Source organism: Rhinoderma darwinii, chromosome 1 (assembly GCF_050947455.1).
Source record: "Rhinoderma darwinii isolate aRhiDar2 chromosome 1, aRhiDar2.hap1, whole genome shotgun sequence".
In the NCBI taxonomy this organism is placed as follows: Eukaryota; Metazoa; Chordata; class Amphibia; order Anura; family Rhinodermatidae; genus Rhinoderma; species Rhinoderma darwinii.
The window spans coordinates 645,073,056-645,091,176 of NC_134687.1; the positions used below are offsets into that span (position 1 = coordinate 645,073,056).

The 18,121-nt window shown below is 47.0% G+C and overlaps 1 protein-coding gene across 2 annotated transcripts in view; it reads right to left on the minus strand.

The window, feature by feature from the left end:
* Positions 1 to 18,121, minus strand: part of LOC142664069 (uncharacterized) — a 286,823-nt gene that overhangs the window by 35,799 nt on the left and 232,903 nt on the right. The window contains exons 1-4 of one of the 2 annotated variants that reach the window (XM_075843032.1): positions 10,633 to 10,783; positions 2,471 to 2,625; positions 1,815 to 1,988; positions 1,607 to 1,730 (exon numbers count right to left, since the gene is read on the minus strand). In XM_075843032.1, the coding sequence (XP_075699147.1) occupies positions 1,607 to 1,730; positions 1,815 to 1,988; positions 2,471 to 2,548 (376 nt within the window). In that variant the 5' untranslated portion in view covers positions 2,549 to 2,625; positions 10,633 to 10,783. Of the gene's footprint in view, positions 1 to 1,606; positions 1,731 to 1,814; positions 1,989 to 2,470; positions 2,626 to 10,632; positions 10,784 to 18,121 lie in introns of those variants that run through there. The other variant, XM_075843106.1, reaches the window with a different exon arrangement.

The window sequence follows — 18,121 nt, forward strand, 5'->3', positions numbered from 1 at the left end:
GATTAAGTTCCCCCAGGGAAGCTCCGGTGACAACTGTTCAGTTACATCACTGGAGATTCTCACCTTATCCGTTTAACGGAGTCCTGTGGTGGATGCCATATAGTAACCTTTTGTTATTAAGAGTGATAGAATCATGAGAGGAGGGAAAAGTAGGAGACTTTAATATGGAATGACCACTTGGTCCATGTTGACTGAATTTTGAATAATTAAAATTAACTGAATTATCGGATTTTTGGATTAGAATATTTTGCTTTCTAAACACATTTCATTTTGGACGGAGCTTTGTTGGATAACATCTGTGTTTGGCTCTAACGCACTGTGGATAATGGGGCCACAACTTCTTGTTATCTTTAGTTTCAGGCATTGAAAATAAAACAAAATTTATGTAAGATCATATGATTTACTGGCTTTTAATCATGAGCGGATGTCATTTAATGTTGTACTGCTTAAAGGCAATGTTACACCTTTGAACCAAATTATTTTTATTGCTCATTTGGTTCCTAAATGCAAAATTAATCAACTTTCTAAATAGTCTTCATTAAAAAGGTCCTACCACTTGGCTGCTGTAGAGTCTGTGTAACTCCTGTAGACAGCTGGTCTCCTGCAAATTCTAACTCAAATCCGCACTCCACTGCTGTTGGCGGCTGACTCAACCGCTCTGCCTCCTCCTTTCTTTTTTTAGTGTTAGCGATAGCCACATGGGGGGGAGGGGGGTGTTGGTACATAGCAGGTCCGAGTATAGAGAAAGCATCTTGATAGTGAGAAGATCACATAGGCGATCTTCACTATGATACTGGCAGCTTGTGTGATCTTGTCTGTACAACCCTCCCTGCTATCTCTAACACGGAGAGAAGGGAGGGGGAAGAGAAGTTCAGTCAGCCACCAGGAGCAGTGCACTGACGGATTGGAGTTAGAATTTGCAGGAGACCAACTGTCTACAGGGGTTACGCAAAGTTTACAGCAGCCAAATGGTTGGAAATTGTAATGGAGACTATTTAGAAAGTTGCTTAATTTTGCATTGAGGAAGAAAGAAAACAAACGATAGAAAACATTTCCGTTCAAATAGGTGTACATAGCCTTTAAAAGTAACCTGTTAGTAGGTTTATAGCCACTAAACCACTAGTATGCCGTCATGAAGCAGGACATTTAGAGATTGGTTGGTAAAGTAAATTACAACTTACCGGAAGAAGTCCAGCAGCATCGGGTGCATGCACATATGAAGCCGAGGACACTACACCCCCCTTTACTGTGCATGCGCAGTGAACTGTCCTCTGCTTCATATGTGCATGATGTCGCTCCCGAGCTCCTTTCGGTAAGTTGTAATTTACTTTACTAACTATTCCCTAAACGTCTGTTTATGAGGTAGGCAGGTATTGAACACTAGACCCTGGCCTTATATCGGTACGCTGGTGGTTTAGAGGCTCCAAACCTACTACAAATTTCTACTACAAACCTGCTGCGTGTGAAGATTCCCAAGTGCAGCGCTGCAGCAAAGCAAGGAACGTGTGATCGGAAATCAGGAATCACATATCTGTATATACTGCACATGACGGAATGAACACTTAAAAAAACAAATAAACAATAAATTATGATATCTATATCTTACCTTCTGATGTGCGCAGCCGGTAGTTCTCCATCATGACCTCCTCAAACAGATCCTTGTGTCCCTCTAGATACTCCCACTCCTCCATGGAGAAATAGACCGCGACATCCTGACACCTTACAGGAACCTGACACACACAATGATACAGTCATCACCCAGACACCTCCAGTGCTGTTACTGTAGAATTTCCCAGCATTCCCAGCAGTGTCACCTCTCCAGTCAGCAGCTCAGTCATCTTGTAGATCAGTTCTAAGATCTTCTTCTCATGTATCCGGAAGTGAGGGGGAGGCTCTGTGATGGGGCCCCGACTACTGCTCCATCCTCCTGACTCATGGATGATGGGAGTCGTACAGTCACCCGATGTCTTCTTCACTATTGTGTACTCCTGTGTATGGAGAGAGACACTTAGAGAACTGAACACAGTATTCCCCCCTCAGTAGAAAGAGGGAGATTGTGACCCCGCTGTATAGAGCTCTAGTGACCCCACATCTGTAATACTGGAGACCTCGCCTACAAAAAGACATTGAGAAAATAGAACGAGGCCAAAACTAAAACTAAATTAATATTGGGGGGACTAGATGGACCATGTGCTCTCCTCCTGCCGTCATCTCCTATGTTTCTATATAGAGGTCATCCTGATCCTCCTGGTTCCTGGTCATTCTCATTTGCTCTACAACATTACTATTGCTGCATTGGTGACATGACACATAACTGACCATATTGGTGGCTGATCTTCAGCTTTTCTGCTGTTGGCTTTTTGACGTCACTTGGAAGGTCTGGACGCTGTTATACAGGACACTGGATTCTTCCTATTATGTATTCTCCCTTCCCTATGTGTGACTTGTTCTATAATGTAGAAAAGTTTACCTCTCCGCTCAACAGGTAGATGATCTCCAAGGTGAAGTCTAATATTCTTCTGCTCATCTCATTCCTGTCCTTGTCCATCCTTGGTGGGTCATTCAGCAGAAGGAACGTTGTGGAGGAGAAGATGAGAAAACTGGAGGAACTAGTAATGCAGACGTCTTTATGAAGAAAAGAGAAGATGGAAATCATACAGGGGACAACATCATGTGTGACATACAGAACCTCACTTATTGATCATTGAGGGAAACATCTTCTCAGAGCCGACACCCCATGGAATAAAGGGGTATTCCCAACACGGACATTTCTCCCCAGGATACGCCAGAAATGTTTGATAGATGCGGCTCCACCTCTGGGTGGCCTTGTTAGGCAGTTTCCGTAACTCTTATAGAAGTGAATGGAGAGACACAATCTGCTCAGGTCCTCCTGCTATGTAATTTGCTGCCAACAGATCAGACTGGTGTTCAATGTGACAGATGCCCTTTATGAATTAATACACCCCTGATAAAAGTTTTTACAGATATTAGAAGTTACCTGAGAGATCCTGAATCTTCAGAGACTTCTAAAAATCTTATTTATTACAATATTCCCCTATTCCTTGTAGATTGTTTTACTGGATAGTAATTGTACTTCACTGTACCCTGTGACTAACACTTTGTTCACATCTGCAAGAGAGACACAAACAACGGCTCATGTAAGGTCTGAACGGAAGGTCCCGACCGCCCAGAGCGTATGCACGGAAGGTCCCGGCCGCCCAGAGCGTATGCACGGAAGGTCCGGGCCGCCCAGAGCGTATTACACGGAAGGTCCCAGCCGCCTAGAGCGTATGCACGGAAGGTCCCGGTCACCCAGTGTGCATGTATGGAAGGTCCTGGCAGTCCAGTGTGCATGTATGGAAGGTCCTGGCAGTCCAGTGTGCATGTATGGAAGGTCCTGGCAGTAAAGTGTGAAGAAGCAGCATGTATTGTGCTGTGTGCAGGATCTCTGAATTATCTTATCACTCAGCAGTCACATCTTACACACAGACTTCTGTAAAGTGTGACCTGTCCTCCGCCTCCTACATTACTCTGTGCTCCTCCTTCTAGACCTGTCCTCCACCTTCTACATTACTCTGTGCTCCTCCTTCGACACAGTCGACCACACCCTCCTGATACAAATGCTCTAGTCCCTTGACATCAGACTTGGCCCTCTCCTGGATCTCCTCATACCTTACCAACCAAACATTTAGTATTTCCCACTCACACACCACCTCCTCCTCCTCGTCCCACCCTCTGTTAGTGTCCCTCAAAGGTTACAGTGTCCTGGGACCCTTACTCTTCTCCATCTAAACCTATAGTCTAATTTACCTCTCTGGTCCCGAGGTTACCTTCCTGCTATCTAGAGTGTCTAACAGCCATCTCCTCCTTCACCTTCCGCCAGAGGCGTAGTTAGGAATTTAGCACAGAGGGGAGGGGAGAGTCGGCCCCAATCCGGTGGGTCCCCCCTAAAGCATGTTTAAAACTGAAGAAGCGCATTCTAATTATATAGCAGCCATCATCCCTGTATATAACTCCCATCATCAATGGGGGTATAAACAGGGATATTGGATGGTATATACAGGGATGATGGGGGTTATATAAGGGGATGGTGGCTGGTATACACAGGGATGATGGTGGTTAATACAGGGATGATGGCCAGACTACCCATCATCCCTGCGTATAACAACCATCATCCCTGCGTATAACAACCATCATCCCTAAATATAATAACCATCTTTCCTGTATATAAAAAGGTAAGGATATGCTGGGAGTTGCTGTTTCACCAAAAAAAAAAAAAATCAAACCACTTTTCGCTGCAGATCATACAGTGACAACAGTACTGATTAGAGGGAGAATAAACATTTATATTACGTGACTCACCGGTGACGGCTTTTCAGATTCTAGTTGTTCTTTTTCTCTTTTCTTCTCCATCCGGTTCAGACCTCTACTGACTCCTGCTGGCCATAGCCTATTTCTGCAGTTTGCCGCTCAAATGTCTTCAGATTCTCACTTTCTGCACCTATAAACGAAGATAAAATTCTCATGGTGCACACACTACGCCCCTAAATATAATAGTGCCATACACTGAACCTCTAATTATAATAGTATCATACACTGTGTCCCTGATTATAATAGCACCATGCACTGTGTCCCTGATTATAATAGCACCATACACTGTGTCACACATACACAGTGCTCCCTGTAGATAGTGCCCCCAATAGATCTTCCTGTAGATAGTACCCACATATAGCCCCCTGTAGATAGTGCCCCACATATAGCCCCCTGTAGATAGTGCCCCACATATAGCACCCCTATAGATAGTGCCCCACATATAGCACCCCTGTAGATAACGTCCCACATATAGCCTCCCATGTAGATTGTGCGCCACATCTAGCTCCCCCCGTAGATAATGCCGCTCACACTTTTAAGTGAAAAAAAAACTTTAAATACTCACCTTGATCCCATCCCCGTGCCGTCCTGTGTCAATGCAGGCCTGCTCTGCCCTAATCTCCTGAAACCTCCCCACACGTAATCTCCGGTACCCACAAAAATGTTCTTTGCTCTCCTTTTATCTGTTCCTCACATCATCGCTTAAAAGATTTCTCCCGTGCATCCCCCATACTCTGGACCTCTTTAACCCAACACATCAGATCTCTTCCTCCATCCAAACCTTCACTAGTAATGTGAACACCCCCTCTTCAGAAAAGCTTACACCCTGCAATAACTCGGGTGCCACTACTCCACCGGATGACAAGCTTGTAGAGTGCAGTCTATGCGGGCAGGGTCCTTCTCCTCTTGTAGAGTGTAGTCTACACGGGCAGGGTCCCTCTTTCTATTGTAGAGTTCAGTCTACGCGGGCAGGGTCTCTCTCCTTCTGGACCGGTCATTCATTAAAGGGGTTTTCCAGCTTCTGACAACCTATCCGGTGGATATGTCATCATATGTCCGACACCCGGGCCCCGCATAGATCAACTGGTCCGGTTTCTCCGTGCACCGGACGTACAAGCCGGAAGCAGTTAGCTCCGGCCACGGAATAGCGGCCGAGCTGCAGTACTGTATTCAAGTGAATAGGAGCAGACCTTCTGCAGCACAACCGCTATGCTATGTACGGAGCCAACTGCTTCCAGGCTTCGTCCATAGCATTATGTGCCACAACATCCCGTGCCCACAGGCCAACGGGGCGGCTTATCGGTGCGGGGTCCGGGTGTCGGACCCGCACCGATGACATACGGATGACCTATTCGGTGAATAGGTCTTCAGCTGTCAGAAGTTGGACAACCCTTTTAATGTTTATTGTCTCTTGTTATGTACTTAACCCCTTGGACACGCAGCCAATATTCACTTTTCCTCCCTCCTTCCAAAAGCTATAACTTTTTAATATTTCCGGTGACATAGCTGTATGAGAAAATATCTGGTGTGGGACGTGATGTCATTTTTAAAGGGGTTTTCCACGATCGGACACAAGATGACGACCGGATAGGTCATCAGTATATGATTGTGGAGGTCCGACACCCGAACCCCACTCGGATCAGCTGCTCCGGCTGCCGGATATTTTGAACCGGAAGTAAACGGCTCCGACCACTGAATAGCGGCCGTTCTGTTCAGAACTGCGGCTCTCCTCCTATTCACTTTAACATCACGGAGCATCTGCTTTCAGGATGGACGTCTGGTGCCCGGAGGCAGCCAGAGCAGCCGATCGGTGCGGGGTCCAGTTGTCGGTCCCCCACAGATCATATAATGATGAACTCTCCGGTGGAGGTCATCAGTTGTCCGATCGTGTAAAACCCCTTTACTGTCCCCTATAACGTACTGGGAAAGAGAAAAACAATTGCGAGGTGGAATAGCGGAAAAAGCAGTGAATCCTATTGTTTTCTGGGGCTCGTTTTTGCGGCATTCACTATGCGGTAAAAATTACTTGCTACCTTTATTCTCCGGGTCAATACGATAACGACACCAAATTAATATATTTATCTTATTTCCGGTGATTGCGCGGTGTGAGGGGTTTTATATTTCCGGTGATTGCGCGGTGTGAGGAGTTTATATTTCCGGTGATTGCGCGGTGTGAGGGGGTTTATATTTCCGGTGAGTGCGCGGTGTGTGTGGTTTATATTTCCGGTGATTGCGCGGTGTGAGGTGTTTTTTATTTCCGGAGGTTGCGCGGTGTGAGGGGTTTATATTTCCGGTGATTGCGCGGTGTGGGAGGTTTTATATTTCCGGTGATTGCGCGGTGTGGGGGGTTTTATATTTCCGGTGATTGCGCGGTGGGGGGTTATATTTCCGGTGATTGCGCGGTGTGAGGGGTTTATATTTCCGGTGATTGCGCGGTGTGGGGGTTTTATATTTCCGGTGATTGCGCGGTGTGAGGGGTTTATATTTCCGGTGATTGCGCGGTGTGAGGGGTTTATATTTCCGGTGATTGCGCGGTGTGAGGGGGTTTATATTTCCGGTGATTGCGCGGTGTGAGGGGTTTATATTTCCGGTGATTGCGCGGTGTGAGGGGGTTTATATTTCCGGTGATTGCGCGGTGTGAGGGGGTTTATATTTCCGGTGATTGCGCGGTGTGAGGGGGTTTATATTTCCGGTGATTGCGCGGTGTGAGGGGTTTATATTTCCGGTGATTGCGCGGTGTGAGGGGTTTATATTTCCGGTGATTGCGCGGTGTGAGGGGGTTTATATTTCCGGTGATTGCGCGGTGTGAGAGGTTTATATTTCCGGTGATTGCGCGGTGTGAGAGGTTTATATTTCCGGTGATTGCGCGGTGTGAGAGGTTTATATTTCCGGTGATTGCGCGGTGTGAGAGGTTTATATTTCCGGTGATTGCGCAGTGTGAGAGGTTTATATTTCCGGTGATTGCGCGGTGTGGGGGGTTTTAGATTTCCAGTGATTGCGCGGTGTGAGGGGTTTATATTTCCGGTGATTGCGCGGTGTGGGGGGTTTTATATTTCCGGTGATTGAGTGGTGTGAGGGGTTTTATATTTCCGGTGATTGCGCGGTGTGTGGGGGTTTATATTTCCGGTGATTGCGCGGTGTGAGGGGGTTTATATTTCCGGTGATTGCGCGGTGTGAGGGGTTTATATTTCCGGTGATTGTGCGGTGTGAGGGGGTTTTATATTTCCAGTGATTGCGCGGTGTGAGGGGTTTATATTTCCGGTGATTGCGCGGTGTGGGGGGTTTTATATTTCCGGTGATTGAGCGGTGTGAGGGGTTTTATATTTCCGGTGATTGCGCGGTGTGTGGGGGTTTATATTTCCGGTGATTGCGCGGTGTGAGGGGTTTATATTTCCGGTGATTGCGCGGTGTGAGGGGTTTTATATTTCCGGTGATTGCGCTGTGTGAAGGGTTTATATTTCCGGTGTGATTGCGCGGTGTGAGGGGTTTATATTTCCGGTGTGATTGCGCGGTGTGAGGGGTTTATATTTCCGGTGATTGCACGGTGTGAGGGGTTTATATTTCCGGTGTGATTGCGTGGTGTGAGGGGTTTTATATTTCCGGTGATTGCGCGGTGTGAGGGGTTTATATTTCCGGTGATTGCGCGGTGTGAGGGGTTTATATTTCCGGTGATTGCGCGGTGTGAGGGGTTTTATATTTCCGGTGGTTGCGCGGTGTGGGGGTTTTATATTTCCGGTGATTGCGCGGTGTGGAGGGGTTTATATTTCCGGTGATTACACGGTGTGGGGGGTTTATATTTCCGGTGATTGCACGGTGTGAGGGGTTTTATATTTCCGGTGATTGCGTGGTGTGAGGGGTTTATATTTCCGGTGATTGCGCGGTGTGAGGGGTTTATATTTCCGGTGATTGCGCGGTGTGAGGGGTTTATATTTCCGGTGATTGCGCGGTGTGAGGGGTTTATATTTCCGGTGATTGCGCGGTGTGAGGGGTTTTATATTTCCGGTGATTGCGCGGTGTGAGGGGTTTATATTTCCAGTGAATGCGCGGTGTGAGGGGTTTTATATTTCCGGTGATTGCGCGGTGTGGGGGGTTTTATATTTCCGGTGATTGCTCGGTGTGGGGGGGGGGGGTTATATTGCCGGTGATTGCGCGGTGTGAGGGGTTTTATATTTCCGGTGATTGCGCGGTGTGAGGGGTTTTATATTTCCGGTGATTGCTCGGTGTGGGGGGGGGGGGGGGGTTATATTTCCAGTGATTGCGCGGTGTGGGGGGGTTTATATTTCCGGTGATTGCGTGGTGTGAGGGGTTTTATATTTCCGGTGATTGCGCGATGTGAGGGGGTTTATATTGCCGGTGATTGCGCGGTGTGAGGGGTTTTATATTTCCGGTGATTGCGCGGTGTGAGGGGTTTTCTATTTCCGGTGATTGCGCGGTGTGAGGGGTTTATATTTCCGGTGATTGCGCGGTATGAGGGGTTTTATATTTCCGGTGATTGCGCGGTGTGAGGGGGTTTATATTTCCGGTGATTGCGCGGTGTGAGGGGTTTATATTTCCGGTGATTGCGCGGTGTGAGGGGTTTATATTTCCGGTGATTGCGCGGTGTGAGGGGTTTATATTTCCGGTGATTGCGCGGTGTGGGGGGGTTTATATTTCCGGTGATTGCGCGGTGTGAGGGGGTTTATATTTCCGGTGATTGCGCGGTGTGAGGGGTTTTATATTTCCTGTGATTGCGCGGTGTGAGGGGTTTATATTTCCGGTGATTGCGCGGTGTGAGGGGTTTTATATTTCCGGTGATTGCGCGGTGTGAGGGGTTTTATATTTCCGGTGATTGCGCGGTGTGAGGGGGTTTATATTTCCGGTGATTGCGCGGTGTGAGGGGTTTTATATTTCCGGTGATTGCGCGGTGTGAGGGGTTTTATATTTCCTGTGATTGCGCGGTGTGAGGGGTTTATATTTCCGGTGATTGCGCGGTGTGAGGGGTTTTATATTTCCGGTGATTGCGCGGTGTGAGGGGTTTTATATTTCCGGTGATTGCCCGGTGTGATGGGTTTTATATTTCCGGTGATTGCGCGGTGTGAGGGGTTTTATATTTCCTGTGATTGCGCGGTGTGAGGGGTTTATATTTCCGGTGATTGCGCGGTGTGAGGGGTTTTATATTTCCGGTGATTGCGCGGTGTGGGGGGTTTATATTTCCGGTGATTGCGCGGTGTGGGGGGGTTTATATTTCCGGTGATTGCGCGGTGTGAGGGGTTTTATATTTCCGGTGATTGCGTGGTGTGAGGAGGTTTATATTTCCGGTGATTGCACGGTGTGAGGGGTTTATATTTCCGGTGATTGCGCGGTGTGAGGTGTTTATATTTCTGGTGATTGCGCGGTGTGAGGGGGTTTATATTTCCGGTGATTGCGCGGTGTGAGGTGTTTATATTTCCGGTGATTGCGCGGTGTGAGGGGTTTTATATTTCCGGTGAGTGCGCGGTGTGGGGGGTTTTATATCTCCGGTGATTGCGCGGTGTGAGGGGTTTTATATTTCCGGTGATTGCGCGGTGTGAGGGGTTTTATATTTCCGGTGATTGCGCGGTGTGAGGGGGTTTATATTTCCGGTGATTGCGCGGTGTGAGGGGTTTATATTTCCGGTGATTGCGCGGTGTGGGGGGTTTATATTTCCGGTGATTGCGCGGTGTGAGGGGTTTTGTGGGGTGAGATGTCGATTTTGGGATCTTTTTATTCCATATGTTGGAGAATCGCGGCGATCAAAAACAGCGACGTTCACATGTGAATTATTTCTGCCGGTTATTACTTGGTATTTTAATAATTTAGACATAACGGATGCGGCGATTACGTTACTTATTTTTAACGTTTACATCATTTTTGTGTAAAAAAAAAAACGTACAACATATTGCAATGGTAACCGGTCTATATCGCGCAGTTTCTTCGGAGGACAGAGGAAGCCGCGATCTCTAACTGATCAGATGCCGCGGTCACTATTGATCACGGCATCTGAGGGGTTAAATGGCCCGGATTGCGCTGTCTCTGATCTTGGCGGTTGCCGGCGGCGGTCAGTAGTCGTGTACGGTGCAGGCTCCACTCCTTTTAGTGTGACGGCGCACGTACAACATAATACTATAGATCTGATGTCACCAAGGGGTTAAACCCTCCTGTATTTCATATTTACAGCGCTTAAAATAAATAATAATAATCACTAACACTGTGCCAGACAAAAACGCACCAAAACCGGACAGAAATGTCCTCATGTAACCTTACCTTACTACTCCATCATGGGAAATCTCCTGGCTGATAACAGAGAGAACACTAAACAACAGCGGTGACCAGAAGTCATGTACACCCGCCCAGCGCTGCTCTCTACCTCATACATGGAAAGTACCCGTGATGACGTCACCAACCGGAGGGAACAGAACTCCGCCCCTCATGTCACGTGATCATCATCACTTTACACAGCATAGAGTTCCGCCCCCTCATGTCACGTGATCAACGTCACAGGTCCTTCATCCACCACCTCTCTCCAATGATAAGCCCCGCCCCTCCTGCCCCGGTCACGTGGTGGTGACGTCATCACAGGTCCTTCCGCTATTGCCGTGTACGAGGTGGAGAGCAGCGTTGGTCGGGTGTTCTCTCTGTTATCAGTCACCCCTGTATGAGTGTGTGTACAGAGAGCTGTCAATCATTGACTGACCCCGCCCACTGGATTTCTAGCCGGGATTTAACCCCTCCAGTGCTGGCCTCTTTGGGGTAAGTGGTTATTTCTGGTCTTTGTAGTGGTCGGATGTTTTGTGGGACGAGTCGTGTTTTGTAATGACATAATATTCGGGACATACAACTTATTCACTGACTTTTATACATTTCTTGTTAATGTCGTTCACCGTGCGGTTTAAGGGAATGTTCACATGTAGCGAATACGACCCACAACACGCAAGGAAATCACCCCGAATATTCACCCCAAATGGTGGACGTATAATCCTCCCGAATATCTACTACAGAAATACAACCAGGCCGATCCTCACCTCTCCGAGTGTTACCATAGCAACACGTCCCTGCTCTTCCGGCCGTGTCCAGGTGACCCCTATAATGACATGTGACCTCTCCGGCCTGTGATTGGCTGCAGGGGTCACATGACGCCTTCTGTTTTATATATGTGTAACCTGCAGCGTTGCTGTGAACACGCGGTGGAGCCGCAGAGGATTCTGGGAACAATGCGATATCCTGCGTGTCTATAATCCGCACCGCAGGTTAACCCCTTCACCACCAGGACAGTTTAGTTTCCCTCTCCGTCTTCTCAGATCTATAACGTTCTGGTTTCTCTGTCAGTCTCGCGGTGCGAGGATTAGATTCTGCCGGACGAGTTGTAGATTTTCAGGGCGTCATATAAAGTATCACATAATCTCACTGCAACTGCAAAACCTCTATGTGGGGGAATGGGATTCCTCCAATGTATTTTCGGTTTAGTTGGATCATCACGAAGACGACGATGACAAATTTCTCTGGTTTTTCATGATGTGCGACATTTACAAAGAAAAACGAATTGTAACAAAAACCGTCTTTTGTGTGGTCGTTCTCAGAGGCAGAAGTTTTTCTTTTTCCGTGGATGGGGCGGAGTGAGGGATTGTTGGGTTTTGTGGGGCGAGCTGTGGATTTTCATCACTTTATAAATATATATATATAGCGAGGGTGACCAGAAAACGGCGATTTATAGTTCTGTACGACGCTAGGAGTCCCTGCCTCTCCGTGGAACTACTGAAAACCTGATTACAGTACGGGACAGTTGTCCCACAGCGAGGCAGGGACTCCTAGCATCGTACATAACTATGATTCTAGGAGTCCGGCTCCCTGTAGTGTGTTCTGTCCGGGACTTGCGGCTGAAATATGTTCCGTCCATTATGGACCGCACATGCTGGTGTGAATCCAGCCTTAGGTGACATGAGATCACACTGCATGTTCCCTTTATATATAATGTCACCTCAGCTGCTGCAGAACCTCACAGTTCATATCAAACACTGACTGCATAGTGTGCACCACGTCTTGTGAGATGTCAGCAATGTCTCCCCAGTATCCGCCATGTGTCAGGTTGTCAGGAGTCAGGTCTTCATTGTCTGGGGGGAAATGTCTTCATTTTACTCTTCTCACCTGAGAGATATGCCATAAATGTCTGATATATGGGGGTCCCACCTCTATGTGGAGAACGGGGGTCCCCCGACCCATCTGGTGAGGTGACTACTACATCCAGGTGGAGAATGAATGGAGAGGTGACCACACATGTGCACAAATCTTTCCATTCACTTGTATAGGAGGTCCAGAAACAGCCAAGCACGGCCAGAGGTGGAGCCGCATCTATCAGACATTTCTGGCATATCCTGGGGAGAAAAGTCCGTGTTGAGAATACCCCTTTATTCCATGTGGTGACGGCTCTGAGAAGATGTTCCTCTCAATGATGAATAAGTGAGGTTCTGTATGTCACACATGATGTTGTCCCCTGTATGATTTCCATCTTCTCCTTCCTTCATAAAGACGTCTGCAGTACTAGATCCTCCAGATCCTCCAGTTTTCTCATCTTCTCCTCCACAACGTTCCTTCTCCTGAATGACCCATCAAGGATGGACAAGGACAGGAATGAGATGAGCAGAAGAATATTAGACTTCACCTTGGAGATCATCTACCTGTTGAGCGGAGAGGTAAACTTTTCTACATTATAGAACAAGTCACACATAGGGAAGGGACAATACATAATAGGAAGAATCCAGTGTCCTGTATAACAGCGTCCAGACCTTCCAAGTGACGTCAAGAAGCTGAAGATCAGCCACCAATATGGGCAGTTATGTGTCATGTCACCAATGCAGCAATAGTAATGTTGTAGAGCAATGAGAATGACCAGGAACCAGGAGGATCAGGATGACCTCTATATAGAAACATAGAAGATGACGGCAGGAGGAGAGCACATGGTCCATCTAGTCCCCCCAATATTATTTCCTTTTTAGTTTTGGCCTCGTTCTATTTTCTCAATGTCTTTTTGTAGGTGAGGTCTCCAGTATTACAGATGTGGGGTCACTAGAGCTCTATACAGCGGGGTCACAATCTCCCTCTCTCTACTGAGGGGGGAATACTGTGTTCAGTTCTCTAAGTGTCTCTCTCCATACACAGGAGTACACAATAGTGAAGAAGACATCGAGTGACTGTACGACTCCCATCATCCATGAGTCAGGAGGATGGAGCAGTAGTCCCATCACAGAGCCTCCCCCTCACTCCCGGATACGTGAGAAGAAGATCTTAGAACTTATCTACAAGATGACGGAGCTGCTGACTGGAGAGGTGACACTGTTGGGAATGCTGGGAAATTCTACAGTAACAGCACTGGAGGTGTCTGGGTGATGACTGTATCATTGTGTGTGTCAGGTTCCTATAAGGTGTCAGGATGTCACTGTCTATTTCTCCATGGAGGAGTGGGAGTATCTAGAAGGACACAAGGATCTGTACGAGGAGGTCATGATGGAGGACTACCGGCCGCGCACATCACAGGGTGAGAAGAGACAGATATATATTGGCATTACTGTGGGCACAGGCTGGACTGGCACAATGTTGAAGTCTTAATACCGTCATGTGCAGTACATATACACGTGTGTACAATGACATGTAATGTAGGAGCTCCACAATTTTGGCTCTTTTCACGTTCGATCCCTACGTTTCCTTTATATGTCCAATAAATCCAGAGCGCTCCATTCACCAGACAGATTATGTCTTTTGGTACAAATGAAGCCAAGAGCAGTACACTGTACGAGCGCAGTAAAGCGTGGTGTACCGTCCTCTCCTTCATGTGTGTAATGTGCATGCGCTCCTCCCTGCTGGACTCCTCCCCGCTGGACTCCTCCCCGCTGTACTCCTCCCCGCTGGACTCCTCTCAGTAACTTGTAAATTCTTTTTCTGAAACGGAGGGTTTTCACGTGGGCAGGTTTGGAACACTGAACTCCATCTATATAACGACATGCTCGGGGTTCAGTGGCTCCAAAACTACTGACAGGTTCCATTTTAAATACTGCCAGGACTTCTAGAGAAAGCCTGTGAGTCCTGCTTGCCCCGCCCACACAGAATGATTGACAGCTTTTCCTTTGTAATCCTGCTCATGAACTCTGAGAGTGACAGGCGTTCCTGATGGGGCCGATGCCTGAGCTCCAAACACACGTTCCTTACTTCACCTCCTGTCCATGCAGAACATGTAGGGAGCAATGCTGGAAGGGGTTAATATCAGTCCCACACAGACATTCAGATCATCTGCTGTAAATCTGTGATGTGGGGCCATTACTTTACACATTTGTGGGGAGGGAAAATCATATTCTGTGACATGCCGCTCATTTGTTGGGTGGAGGATGGGCAGTCGTACCAGGTGTATGTTCCTGCCAGTCATCAATCTCCGCCAGTGTGCTAAGCTGGTCATACACATTAGATGTATGTCGGCCGGACCTGCTGATTTTGTAATGTATTTGGCGACTTCTCAACTCTCCGATGGCGTCAGATGTCCGGAGAGAGAAGGATCGGGCTGGGGAATTTCAAAATGCCGGATCCTTTTCTTAGTAGATAAGTCGCTATCGGAAGAGTCTGGCAGCGACTTTCCCTCTATTGAAAACACATACACACCCGACCGAGCGTACATGTATAAGGAGGAGCGGAGGAACGATGGTTCACATGACATCTTGAGTGTATGGCCGGCTTTAGACTAGTAGTTCACAAAACTAAGAACCTCTGCAGGTCCCAAATAATGACTGCAAATCATTTTAGCAGGGGTGTAACTAGGAAACCCTAGGCCCCATAGCAAACTTTTGACTGGGCCCCCTCCCCTGGGTGCCACACACAGCCCGCCCTTGTAGATATTGCCCCCCTTTAAAGGGTGCTATACAGCCTCCCGCATAGCGGGAAAGTCGTTTTTATTTTAAGCCACGCCCATTTCCCGCCCATACGCACCGGGTTCTGCTCACACAGTATAATGCCCCCATAGCTGCCACCATACAGTATAATGCCCCCATAGCTGCCACCATACAGTATACTGACCCACAGATGCCCCCATACAGTATAATGCCCCCCATAGCTGCCCTCACAAGGTATAATGCCCCCATAGCTGCCCCCACACAGTATATTGCCCCTCATAGCTGCCTTATACAGTATAATGCCCCCCATAGCTGCTCCCACAGTACAATGCCATCCATAGCTGCCTCCACCGTATAATGCCCCACACCGTATAATGCCCCCTCATAGCTGCCCCACACAGTATAATGCCCCCATAGCTGCCCCCACAGTATAGTGCCCCCATAGCTGTCCCCACAGTATAATGCTTTTATAGCTGTCCCCACAGTATAATGCCCCCCATAACTACCCACCCACAGTATAAAGCCCCTCATTGCTACCCCCACAATATAATGCCCCCATAGCTGCCCCCACAATATAATGCCCCCCATAGCTGCCCCCCATAGCTGACCCCACAGTATAATGCCGCCCATACGGTATAATGCCCCCCATATAGTAAAATGCTCCTATAGCAGCGACCATGTCAGTCCCCCTTTCCTACCCAGTATAATGCCCCGTAGTGCCTAATAGAATAATAATAAGATAATTACTTACCTATTCCGGTTCCCATGATGGGTGGCGGATCCTTCTCCTCCGGTCTGTGCTGTGAGTGACTCAGAGACTGACATTATACAGAAAAACTATTATACTGCAGGAGTTTGCCAATAATCGTCTTTCTAAATGACTTGTATTACTATTTTTGCTTCTAACTACAGCACAGACTGCCCATAGTCCGCGCTGCCGGCTGCCCATAACTCTGCATTAGAGGTCACTAGGGATGCACAATGCATCGAAACTTCTATACTGTTTCGATACTCTGCATCCCCAAGCGGTTCGATACCGTTATTTCATGTATTTCGACACTTGGCTGTGCGGCGTCACAGCTCAGTATAGTAACACGTGAATGTATGAGAGCGGGGCTGCGGCTGTGTGATACAGTCATTGCCGCGCTCCTGAGTCCTGATAACACGTGCGCGGGGTCAGGATGATGCAATGCGGCCGGCACTGCAATAATGAGCGGCGGCACTGGAGACAGAACATGGCGGGCGCGCTACAAAACACCCCCATGTTCTGTCTTCCGTGTCTGAACCCCCGCTCATTAGTGCAACGCCGGCCGCATCTCCTCATGCTGACCGCACACGCACTTCCTGTCAGGAGCGGGGCAATGACTATTACACAGCCGCAGCCCCGCTGGCGGAGATCAGAGAAACCTCTCATCTCCGCCCATATTCCCGTGAATGCTGCGATCACAGCGGACTGCAGCATTCAGGGGAAAATGTGAAGGGGGGATGCCCCTTGGATCGCGTCACAGGGAATTCCTGTGACGCGATTGAGGGACATACCATATATGGGCAGACCGCCCAAGGTCCATTGAAGGACCCCAAGTCTGTCCTACCATATTTCCTGTTGTTAGGGCATACTGAGGTATGTCCTAACAACTGCCTGTGTACTATCAGTATATAGATATATGCCTGTGTGCTATCAGTATATAGATATATGCCTCTGTACTATCAGTATATAGATATATGCCTCTGTACTATTAGTATATAGATATATGCCTGTGTACTATCAGTATATAGATATATGCCTGTGTGCTATCAGTGTATAGATATATGCCAGTGTGCTATCAGTATATAGATATATGCCAGTGTGCTATCAGTATATAGATATATGCCTGTGTGCTATCAGTATATAGATATATGCCTGTGTACTATCAGTATATAGATATATGCCTGTGTACGATCAGTGTATAGATATATGCCTGTGTACTATCAGTGTATAGATATATGCCTGTGTACTATCAGTATATTGATATATGCCTGTGTACGATCAGTGTATAGATATATGCCTGTGTACTATCAGTGTATAGATATATGCCTGTGTACTATCAGTATATAGATATATGCCTGTGTACTATCAGTATATAGATATATGCCTGTGTACTATCAGTATATAGATATATGCCTGTGTACTATCAGTATATAGATATATGCCTGTGTACTATCAGTATATAGATATATGCCTGTGTGCTATCAGTATATAGATATATGCCTGTGTACTATCAGTATATAGATGTATGCCTGTGTACTATCAGTATATAGATATATGCCTGTGTGCTATCAGTATATAGATATATGCCAGTGTACTATCAGTATATAGATATATGCCTGTGTACTATCTGTATATAGATATAGGCCTGTGTACTATCAGTATATAGATATATGCCTGTGTATTATCAGTGTATAGATATATGCCTGTGTACTATCAGTATATAGATATATGCCTGTGTACTATCAGTATATAGATATATGCCTGTGTACTATCAGTATATAGATATATGCCTGTGTACTATCAGTATATAGATATAGGCCTGTGTGCTATCAGTATATAGATATATGCCTGTGTACTATCAGTATATAGATATATGCCTGTGTGCTATCAGTATATAGATATATGCCTGTGTACTATCAGTATATAGATATATGCCTGTGTATTATCAGTGTATAGATATATGCCTGTGTGCTATCAGTATATAGATATATGCCTGTGTACTATCAGTATATAGATATATGCCTGTGTACTATCAGTATATAGATATACGCCTGTGTACTATCAGTATATAGATATATGCCTGTGTACTATCAGTATATAGATATATGCCTGTGTACTATCAGTATATAGATATATG